Genomic DNA, 11306 nt, shown 5'->3' with positions numbered 1-11306 from the left:
GGAGGCTGAGTGTGCAAGGGCTGGGATTTTCCTGGACTATGATTCCAGGAGCCACGTGATGCCCATCCGGGTGGGGGCAGGAGGAGCCCTGCGCCTCTGGCCCCTTGGATGAAATTTATTGTCTTTGCCCAAAAGGAGACACCCAGTTCCCAGAAAGGAAATTGCTCCAGGATAAGAAAAGCATCATCCACACCAGAGTCTTGGCCCTCTTCCCAAGACCCAAGTTAAGGGATTGGGGAGGGGATAGAAGGCTGACAAGCTGCCCCCAGTTCTGACTCATGACTGTGGCGCTTCAGCAAAGGAATAGTGTCCAGATCCCCAATTTCGGAGTCAGGAAACTTGGGTTCAGGTGCTGGCTCTGTGGGACCTTGGACAAGTCACTGACTCTGTTGGGACAGATCAGTGATTTCAAGCTCTATTCTATGGAACTTTAGGTTCCCTTGGAGATCCCACAAGGACTGTGTGTGGGGTAAGGGCAGACCTGTGGATGGGCTCCTCGACCTTCCTCTCCCTGCCCCTCCCAGGGCTTCAACCAGAGCATTTCCCTTTTTAAAACTTTGTATTGAAATATAACACACACCCAGAAAAATTTACATGTCATAAATACATGGCTTGATGAATTCTCCCCAACTGAACATACTGATGTAAACAGATCAAGCAAAGGAGTATTACCATCACCCTGGAAGATCCTTTGTGTTGCTGGTCTAGACCAACTCTCCTAAGGGTAATGTAACCAAGCATAGCTTGCTCATGTACCTACAGCTGAGAAAGTCAAGCTCTGATAGGGTGTTTGCAGCAAAGTAAGGGTTTATTGCAGGGGGGCCAAGCAGGGGAGTGAGAGACAAGTCTCAGATTCACATCAACTTGGTCTTTGAGTGTTAGGTTTTTGTTTTTTGTTTTTAAAGGGGAAGAACTGGACTTGCCCAGTGGTCCAGTGGTAAAGACTTCCACCACAATAGGCACGAGTTCAGTCCCTGGTTGGGGAAGTTCCGCATGCCACGTGGTATGGCAAAAAGAAAGAAAGAAAAGAAAAAAAAAAGGGGAAGAACAAAGAGGCTGGGATTAATTATCACCTTGTGATGTTTCTGTGACATTTCTTAATAGTAGTTTCAGAGTCAGAATGTCTCTTCAGTTCAGATCAGTTCAGTTCAGTCGCTCAGTCGTGTAGGACTCTGCGACCCCATGAACCGCAGTACGCCAGGCCTCCCTGTCCATCACCAACTCCCGGAGTCCACCCAAACCCATGTCCATTGTGTCAGTGATGCCATCCAACCATCTCATCATCCTCTGTTGTCCCCTTCTCCTCCTGGCCTCAATCTTTCCCAGCATCAGGGTCTTTTCAAATGAGTCAGCTCTCTGCATCAGGTGGCCAAAGTGTTGGAGTTTCAGCTTCAACATCAGACCCTCCAATGAACCCCCAGGACTGATCTCCTTTAGGATAGACTGGTTGGATTGCCTTGTAGTCCAAGGGACTCCCAAGAGTCTTCTCCAACACTGCAGTTCAAAAGCACCAGTTCTTCAGCACTCAGCTTTCTCTATAGTCCAACACTCACATCCACACATGACTACTGGAAAAACCATAGCCTTGACTAGACGGAACTTTGTTGACAAAGAAATGTCTCTGCTTTTTAATATGCTGTCTAAGTTGGTCATAACTTTCCTTCCAAGGAGCATCTTTTAATTTCATGGCTTCAGTCACCATCCGCAGTGACTTTGGAGCCCAGAAAAATAAAGTCAGCCACTGTTTCCACTGTTTCCCCATCTATTTTCCATGAAGTGATGGGACTGGATGCCATGATCTTTGTTTTCTGAATGTTGAGCTTTAAGCCAATCTTTTCACTCTCCTCTTTCACTTTCATCAAGAGGCTCTTTAATTCTTCACTTTCTGCCATAAGGGTGGTGTCATCTGCATATCTGAGGTAATTGATATTTCTCCCAGCAATCTTGATTCCAGCTTGTGCTTCATCCAGCCCAGTACCTTTCTCATGAGGTACTCTGCATATAAGTTAAATAAGCAGGGTGACAATATATAGCCTTGATGTACTCCTTTTACTATTTGGAAACAGTCTGTTGTTTCATGTCCATTTCTAACTGTTGCTTCCTGACCTGCATATAGGAATGTCTCTGGTTTATGATTATCTGGCCAGGTGGCCCATGGCTGGGGGTTGATGAGCTGTTACCTCATCTTGTCCTAGAGAAACAGCTTGAATTTGTATGTTAGTGATGAAAGCTAGGATAGCAATTTCAGTACATTAATGATATTATTGACAATAGCAATTTTAGACATCTGATTCTGTGGGGTTTTTTGGTTTGTTTGGTTTTCAGCCTAGGCACAAGGCATGGGGGGATCTTAGTTTCCCAACCAGGGTCTTAACCACTGGACCACCAGGGAGTTTTCCGGCTCTGGTTGATTAGTGTTCATCTAGCACAGAATTGCGGAGAAGGCAATGGCAAGCCACTCCAGTACTCTTGCCTAGAAAATCCTATGGATGGAGGAGCCTGGTAGGCTGCAGTCCGTGGGGTCGCTAAGGGTCGGACACGACTGAGTGACTTCACTTTCACTTTTCACTTTCACACATTGGAGAAGGAAATGGCAACCCACTCCAGTGTTCTTGCCTGGAGAATCCCAGGGATGGGGGAGCCTGGTGGGCTTTTGTCTATTGGGTCACACAGAGTTGGACACGACTGAAGTGACTTAGCAACAGCAGCACAGAATTAAAGACAGTTCAGTTCAATTCAGTTGTTCAGTCGTGTCTGACTCTTTGCAACCCCATGGACTGCAGCATGCCAGGCTTTCCTATCCATCACCAACTCCTGGAGTTTACTCAAACTCATGTCCATTGAGTCGGTGATGCCATCCAACTATCTCATCCTCTGTCTTCCCTTTCTCCTCCCACCTTCAATCATTCCCAGCATCCAGGTCTTTACAAATGAGTCAGTTCTTTGGATCAGGTGGCCAAAGTATTGGAGTTTCAGCTTCAGCATCAGTTCTTCCAATGAATATTCAGGACTGATTTCCTTTAGGCTGGATTGGTGGATCTCCTTGCAGTCCAAGGGACTCTCAAGAGTCTTCTCCAACACTACAGTTCAAAAGCATCAATTCTTCCACCCTCAGCTTTCTTTATAGTCCAACTCTCACATCCATAAATGACTACTGGAAAAGCCAAAGCTTTGACTAGACAGAGGGGAAAAAAAGATTAAAAAATTTTGGATAGAGAGATTAATCATAAACTCAGTAAGGGAACTTGGTTTCTGGGGAACCCAGTTTCAGTAATACTGCCCTAATTTTTGACAGCCTAGATTAGTTTTGCCTTTTTGTATACTTTCCAGTGTTTCTCAGTCTTTAACATAGATCCTAATCACCTGGAAACTTATCAAAATAGACTGCCCAGTATGTTTGGGGTTCAATGTTTGGGGTAGGGCCTATAATTTGCATTTTTAACTAATTCCCATCCCAGCTGATGCTCCTGGTCTGGAATTTTACAATTTATAATCTTTTATATCTAATTCCTTTTATAGAGCAGTTCCAACTCTGTTTATATTATGTGTGTGGGTGTGGGGAATCCACTTATGATTTCATTATTTGAAAGAAGGGTTTTGCACACACACAAAAGCCTGGAACCTAGTAGACCAGAAGGCTCTTTAAAGGCAGGAGTACCTTTTATTTTTCTTAGTGATCATCACTTAACACATTGTAGGCATCATTGTTTAAGACAGAAAAGAATATCTGGGTGGATGGGTCCTCCAGTAAATAGATTTAAACTCTTGTTATTTACCAGCTTAAGTGTGTCTGTTGCCAGACTGAAAACCCTGTGAAGGAAACCTTACTCAGCCACCCTCGGGTCCCTAGGGCCCAGCTCAGAGTATAGGCAATTCCCCTTTGGTCAAAGGATGGAGTGATGAAGGATGGGGCTCCAGAGGGCAGAACTATACCAGAAGTGGCCCACATAGAGGGCGCCCTCAGGCAGGGACTGCCAGCTGTGGTGGGGGGAGGGGTGCCAGCTACACAGCTGCTTGCATTTAAGGTGGACCCAGGGATTTCCCCACCCAGCCTCAGCTGTAGGAGAGGATGAAGACACATCCTAGTTTCACACTCACCCTTTCCACCCCTCCCAGCAGGGTACAGAAGAGACGGGTAGTTTTCTTTGTTTTTTTAATCGGTGGGAGTGCCAGCACCTTAGAGATTTTTTTTAATGCTTCCTGCGACGCAGACACGAGGTCTTAAAGGACTTTAGCAAGATTTTTCTCCCCCATTTCACAGATGCTGAAATTGAGGTTTCCCTAACAGGTTCTAGTCCCGGGGTCCTCACTAAGAAGTGCTAGCAATGGGGTGGGGGTGGGGGAATTCCTGTGAAACTGTGCGATCTCTTCCTCCAAGGGGCCTCCTTAACAGCTGTCCTGCCGGCGTCGCCAGCTGCCCAGCCAGTTCCTGTCCCTTTCGGAGCCCGCGCTCACCCCGCCTGACGCTCGGAGTCAATCCCTGCCGGGCGTCAGGCCCGCCGCTGGAGGAATGGAGTTCGCGGAGCTGATCCGCACCGGCCAGGCCCAAGCCGAGCTCCTGCGGGGTCCGGAGGAGCCCCCACTGCGTGGCACGCTTTGCATCACCGGCCACCACCTGCTGCTGTCGCCAGGGCCCCAGGCGACTCCAGACCTGTGGCTGCTGCTGTTGCGTAACGTTGACTCCATCGAGAAGCGGTGAGACGTGGCGGGGGCGTCCCCATAGTCTGGGAGCGCGTGGCTCGGCAGGGAGAGGGGAAAGAGCTATCGCAGTTGGAGCTGGTGCCCCGCTGCATAATGTCCAATCCTAAGAAACTCCTTTCTCCTCCCCCTGGCGGGGGTCAGTGGACATTAAACCTAAGCTTGTGCATTCCCAGGGTCGCGGGTGACTCGGGCACCATCACGCTGCGCTGTAAGGACCTGCGAGTGCTGCAGCTGGACATAGAGGGCGTGGAGGCGACGCTGGACATCGCCCGCTCCATCGAGGTGTGCTAAGGATGCAACGGAGGCACTTAGGTTGCCCTATCCCGTAACGGGAGGAGTCAGCAGGGTTTACTTCTCTACGGGGCTAGGCATCCAGGGTTGTCCCGGAGCAGAAGGGGATGCGGGGTGGTCTGGAATGCGTGGAGAGGCAGGAGCTGCGAAACGGAGGCCTGGATTCCGATCTTTTCCAGATCCCTTGACTTCCTTCCCCAGGCGCTGTCCTCCCTGGAATCGGTCATCACCTCCTTTCCGTTCTTCTACCGTCCCAAAGGTTTGAGGTTAGGCGACGCCTGGCACTTCCACCCTCCCGAATGCTACTACAAGCGAGTAGCTCGCGAGGTGGGCGCGGTCGTGCGGGGCTGGGGATGTGGGAGAGCCAGGTCTGGAAGGGGCGCGGGGACCGGGCACTCATCGGGTGCCATATACCGGGTCTTCACTCGTCCCTGTGCCGCAGACCAACGCGTGGCGGCTGAGCGAAGCGAACGAGGACTTCAGCTTGTGCCCCAGTTACCCCCGCGCCGTGATCGTGCCTCGCGCCGTGGACGACAGTGCCCTGGCGCGTAGCGCCCGCTTCCGCCAGGGAGGCCGCTTCCCTGTGCTCAGCTACTACCACGCTCCCAGCGGAACCGTGAGCCCCGCCCCGCCCCTCCCCAGACTGCGCCGCTAGGACCCTCCGCCTCCCTGTTTGGCGCCACTCCGCGCTGGCCGGCTCTTCTGAGGTCCCGGCCGCAATATGGCCCCGCCCCCTCGGCTTAATCGTGCCTTCACCGGGGCTGACCCCGCCCCTCTGCGCAGTTTTGGAGTCTCTTCGGTCTCTGGCTCCGCCTCCGGCTGGTCTGGCCCCCTCCCCGAAACCTCCTCTTCTTTTGTCCACCCGTGACCCGCCCACGGCCTACTCTCGGGTCCCTTCCCGCTCTGGCCACAATCCACCGAGACCTGATTCGAAGCCCCTAGGGTTCCTGAGCTTCATCCAGCCTGCCCCAGCCAGCTCTAGATCCGCTCCAGTGTGTACACCCGGCCTAAGGGATGCCCTGAGTGAAGTTCCTGAACCAGGCCTGGGTGGGTACAGTTTCTGGAGCTGGATCCCTGTCTGCAGGTGCTGCTACGTGCCGGTCAGCCCCTGACTGGGCCCCAGAAGCGGCGTTGCTCTGAGGACGAGGAGCTGCTGAGAGCAGTGCTGGCCGGGGCTCGGCCCGGGGCCCGGGGCTTCATCGTGGACACGCGCTCGCCCCAGGCCGCCAAACAGGCCCGCATGAGTGGCGGGGGCACCGAGCCCAAGGCTGCCTACCCTGGCTGGAAACGACTGCACCGACCCCTGGAGAGGTAAGGGTCTTTATCATGCCCTCCTAGGTTCTTTCCTGCAGGACTCTTCATGGATGGGGGTGGGGGACTGGCGTCTTATAGGAACTTCCAAGACTGTTTGGTCTTTCCTGATAGCCATCCTGCCAGGTGGGCATGGCTACTTGCAAGCCTCCACTGACAAAGCTTTCCTCTCTAGGCATCCAAACTTTGCCTGGAAAGAGAAATCTCTTCTTTACATTAAACTGAAACTTGTCTTCCAGGAACAACTTTATCATACACACACACACACACACAGACACACACAGTCAGTCACTCTCTCTGCACTGGTCCCAGCCCTGCCCTGAGGGCTGTACCGGCACAGTTATTATCTGTTCCCGCTGTCTCCAGGTGCTGATTGTACCAAGAGGAGGTCCTGAGGGACTTTTGTGCTTTGAGGAGAGTGGACCTCTCCCCTATCCAGAATACAAAACTGTTTATTCATTTATTTGACCAGCATTGACCCAGCAGAGAGGCTGAGATGGTGGCCAGCCCAGACAAGGCTGGCAGATCAGCAGTAAACGGGCAATTAGAGTTCAATGTGATAAGCAGCAGCACTGGAGGCACTCCCCTCTTAGAACTGGTCATCCTAAGAAAGCTTCCCTGAGAATACGGTGCTTTAGTGAGATCTGAAACACGGGAGGGGTAAGCCAGAGGGTGGGAGAAGGCCATTCCAGGTGGAAGGCCCTCCAGGTGTGTAGGAGCAGGCAGCCTAGTCAATTGCCCTATTTTGGACTCAGGTGGTGCTAGTGGTAAAGAACCAGTCTGCCAATACAGAGATGTGGATTTGATCCCTGAGTCGGGGAGGATCCCCTGGAGGAGAGCATGGCAACCCACTCCAGTATTCTTGCCTGGAGAATCCTATGGACAGAGGAGCCTGGTGGGCTACAGTCCATGTGGTCACAAAGAGTCGGACACGACTGAGCAACTTTGCACACACAGCGCAGTGTGGTGGGAGTGTGGAGTGTGAGGTGGAGGTAGGGAGGCTAAAGGGGCAACCCGGGCCAGAGCAAGGGTCTTGAGTACCATGATTATGGGCTTCGATTTTATCCTAAAGGCAATGGGGAATCATTGAAGGCTTTTAAACAAGCCTGAAAAAAGTACCAATTAGATTTTCTGGCAGAAGTTTCCTGGTGATCTAGAACAGAACAGTTCCTGGGAAGATTCCAGAATCTGAAGAGTATTCTGTACCTCTTGTCATACTGGTTCTCCCAAGGGAGTACTGTGTAGCTCCCATTGGGCTGGGGTACATCAAGGGGACTGTGACACCTTCATCAAATTGGGAGTTTCTCAGGGCATTCTTTCTGGAGCTATTAGTAATTGCCCTCCATTCTCCCCCAGGAGCATATTGGACACCTTCCAACCTGGGACGCTCATCTTTCAATGTCTTATCTTTTTGCCTTTTTATACTGTTCATGGGGTTCTCACAGCAAGAACACTGGAGCGGTTTGCCATTCCCTCCTCCAGTGGATCATGTTTTGTCAGAACTCTCCACTATGACCTGTTGGTCTTGGGTGGCCCTGCATGGCATGGCTCATAGCTTCATTGAGTTATGCAAGCCCGTTCGCCACGACAAGGCTGTGATCCATGAAGGAGAAGAGGGAAGCACAGAGGATGAGATGGTTGGATATCATCACCGACTCAATGGACATGAACTTGGGCAAACTCTGGAAGACAGTGAGGGACAGGGAGGCCTGGCGTGCTGCTTGGGGTCACAAAGAGTCAGACATAACTTAACGACTAAACAACAACAGAGCATTCTGTTTCTCCAGGAGGCAATGCTATGCCTCTCCAACAGACTAGGTTTCCCCAAAGGGTCCTGGGTCTCCTCCAGCAGACTGGGGAATCCTCAAGATTAGGGAGTCACTTCCATCAGATTAGGTGGGCTCTCCAAAGGGTCTTGTGTCCCTCTTGTCAGATGGGCTCCTCTGAGGACTCTGTGTCTCCCTCATTGGCCTGGAGTCCTTGTTCCAAGGCTGTGCTCACCAGAGCTTTAGGCTGGAGGAACAATGACCAGACTTCCACTTGTGCAGGGGGCGGCCCCTTCAGGAGAGCTTTGTGCGCCTGGTGGAGGCCTGTGGGGACCTGGAGCAGAGCATGGACCGCTGGCTTAATCGACTAGAGAGCTGCCGCTGGCTGTCCCATGTGAAGGAAACTTTGAGCACCGCCTGCCTAGCAGCCCAGAGCATGGAACAGTAAGACCCCCCACCCTACAAGACAGGGAACAGGGCAGGGTGGGTAGGTCTCTCCATGCCTGGATGCAAAGCCATGTCTCAGTAAGCAAGCAAAGGTAGCCTTCAAATGGGCCCATTCTATTCCTGACCTGGCCACTCCAGGCAGGGAACAACAGGCCACTGTTGATGAGCCCCGGGCCCACAGGGAAGGGGCCTGCGTCCTGGTACATGGGGCTGAAGGCACGGACAGCACCCTGCTCATCACTTCACTGGCCCAACTCATCCTAGACCCCTTGAGCCGAACCATGGCTGGATTCCAGGAACTAATAGAGCGAGAGTGGGTCCAGGTGAGTGGCCGCCCAGCCCAGCCCTACCCGCCTCTATCCAGAAACCCCACTTCCTCATGCCGATCGCTCTGCCCCTTCCCCAGGCTGGCCACCCCTTCCAGCTGCGCTGTGCTCACTCAGCCTTCTCCCACGCCCGCCCCAAACATGAGGCCCCCACCTTTCTCCTCTTCCTGGACTGCGTGTGGCAGCTGGGCCGCCAGTTCCCACTATCGCTGGAGTTTGGGGAGGGGATGCTGTTGGCGCTGTTTGAACACGCCTATGCCTCCCCTTTTGGCACATTCCTGTGCAACAACGAAAAGGAGAGGTGAGCTAAGGGGGTGTCCAGGTGGGCCAGAGGGCAGGCACAAGACAGGGGTGGGTACCTACTTCCTTAGAAGATATCTTTGGGGATTCCTTGGCGGTCCAGTGCTTAGGACTCAGTGCTTTCACTGCTGGGGACTGGGTTCAATCCCTGGTCAGGGAACTAAGACTGCCCCTCCTCCCTCCCCTCCAAAAAAGAAGGTATCTTTCCCTTTTGAGTTTCTCTCGTAGAAAAACTGTGTGTCCTCTCCTCTGCTGCCTCTGGATCTCACATGTTCCCCTAACTTCTGCAAAGCTAGAAATGAGTGGGTCCACGGTCAGTCCTTCTGACCTACCCACCCTGTCCACAGCCAAGAACCATGCACTCCTAGCTTAAAAACGAGGACTGAAGGGGAAAATTGCTGCAAAATCATTTCTGGGGCTCTCTACCACTTTGTAGGGTTGATTCTAGTGAAGCAATGGATTGGAGGTTGAAAGCTGAGTCAAATTGTTTGGGCTCAAATTCTGGCTTACCATTCATCTGATGGATTATCAAAAGCAACCCTGAGTCAGTTTCATCCATAGCAAAGAGGTGATCGTAATAGTCACCAGAACCCAGAGGTGGGCTCTATGTGTGTGTGAGAGGATTAGCTGAGTTAAAGCATAGCAAGTGCTTAACACTGTGCCTGGCACAGTGGGCACACAAGTGGTAGTTCATTATTTGGTTGACCTATTGCTCCCATTAGCCATCTTTCTTTCATCAGACTGAGACAAGGGAGGGAGGGTTCATTCCTCTCCAAGGAGCCGATCATATAGTTATTTTTTCTTGCCCAGTGGCCTCCTCCCTGCCATGTTGTTTTCACCAACTCTGCTTATCCAGGATAGAAATTTTTTACCTCTCTCCCCATCCTTCATATTCAGCTTTTCTTCTAAGAATTTCTTATCTTAGTCCTTTCCCTAATCCAGACTTTCCATGTGGACCATTGAAATAGCTTCCTCACTGCTTATATTATCTTCCCTTTCATCTTTTTCTTTTAAACTCATCAGTCTGGACCTATCAGTATTCACACTGGGCCCTTTCCCACTTCCTTGCTTTTGCTCTTGTATTTCCGTGTTTTTGCACACCTGGTGAATTGCTGCTAGAAAGTGCAAGAATTGCTGCTAGAACCAGCTAAAATGGCACATTCTTGTTTAAACTCGTCAGGTCTTAGTTGCGTCATGGAGACCTTTTGTGGTGCAGACTCTCTAGTTGGGGCACGTGGGCTCAGTAGTTGCACTGCACAGGCGTAGTTGCTCTGGAGCATGTAGGATCTTAGTTCCCTCACCAGGAACCGAACCCACATCCTGGGTATTGAAAGGCAGATTCTTAACCACTGGACTGCAGGGAAATCCCTCAAATGGCACATTCTTAATTAGCCTTCCATGATCCTTTCAGGCATAGATAAGCAGAATTCCTTCAGAAGTAGGACTTTGTCTTGTTCCTGCTTTATCATAGGATCTGACTCCCAGTAACGTCTGCAGGTGTTATCACTGCCCTGGGGGGGCTGTCACCCTACTAACCAGGGCCCCTACCCAGAATCCTAGAGTACACAGCCAAGTCTGGAAGCTCATGGTCTCACTCCCTCCAGATGCCTGTGTGAAGTGAGAACTCGAACACACTCCCTGTGGTCTGGGCTCAGACAGCCAAAAGAGCAACGAAAACTCCGGAACCCGCTCTACGTCCCCAACCCCCTGGCTATCTGGCCCTCGGCGGAGCCCCAGAGCCTTCGACTGTGGCAAGGTGACCCTCCTCCACCTCCCTGGGGGAGTTCTCGCCTCTGCTCAGCTTCCTTACCTGTCCTCCTCCTCAGGCCTGTTTCTGCGCGGGACCCGTCCGCCTGAGCCTTCAGAGGTAGTGTGGGAGAAGGTGTGGCAAATAGTGACAGATCAGGAGAAGACAGAAGGCTCTCAGCCAACAGATTCAGCCTCTGAGCCTGGACCCTAAGTACTGGTCCTTAGATGGTGGTTGAGATGTTCCTGGAACCTCTCCATACCCCTCAGCACCTGTGGATCTTGGAAGAGAGTGCCTACAACCCAGCCCAGATCCACGTGTGAAGTGTCCAAAATGTAGTCTAAAGGTCCAAATAATAAAAGCATCCATGATTGGTATCAGCTGGCTGGGGTGTCACTGAGAAGGGAAAATGATCAA

General features: G+C 51.7%; 1 protein-coding gene across 1 annotated transcript; it reads left to right on the top strand.

Moving 5' to 3' along the window:
* Positions 1-4161: 4161 nt before the first annotated feature.
* On the top strand, positions 4162-11266 carry LOC129537720 (myotubularin-related protein 9-like). The gene is made up of 11 exons (XM_055397420.2): positions 4162-4288; positions 4379-4695; positions 4875-4983; positions 5194-5319; positions 5435-5608; positions 6077-6303; positions 8352-8513; positions 8698-8839; positions 8923-9143; positions 10747-10898; positions 10969-11266. Exons 2-11 carry the CDS (start codon positions 4511-4513, stop codon positions 11100-11102), a joined length of 1632 nt encoding a protein of 543 aa, XP_055253395.2. The 5' UTR covers positions 4162-4288; positions 4379-4510; the 3' UTR covers positions 11103-11266.
* The last annotated feature ends 40 nt before the right edge of the window (positions 11267-11306 follow it).

Source organism: Moschus berezovskii, chromosome 2 (assembly GCF_049115385.1).
Source record: "Moschus berezovskii isolate FMDL1 chromosome 2, NW_MosBer_1.0, whole genome shotgun sequence".
Lineage (NCBI taxonomy): Eukaryota > Metazoa > Chordata > Mammalia > Artiodactyla > Moschidae > Moschus > Moschus berezovskii.
Note: the sequence above shows the minus strand (reverse complement) of the source record. Positions and strands in the feature narration are given on the sequence as shown.

Bases quoted from the DNA above. Each gene is read 5' to 3' on its own strand.
- LOC129537720 (XM_055397420.2), top strand. From the start codon at position 4,511: ATGGAGTTCGCGGAGCTGATCCGCACCGGCCAGGCCCAAGCCGAGCTC. The intron at 4,696-4,874 runs GTGAGACGTGGC...GTGCATTCCCAG, and splicing joins GTTGACTCCATCGAGAAGCG to GGTCGCGGGTGACTCGGGCA. The intron at 6,304-8,351 runs GTAAGGGTCTTT...CCACTTGTGCAG, and splicing joins CTGCACCGACCCCTGGAGAG to GGGGCGGCCCCTTCAGGAGA.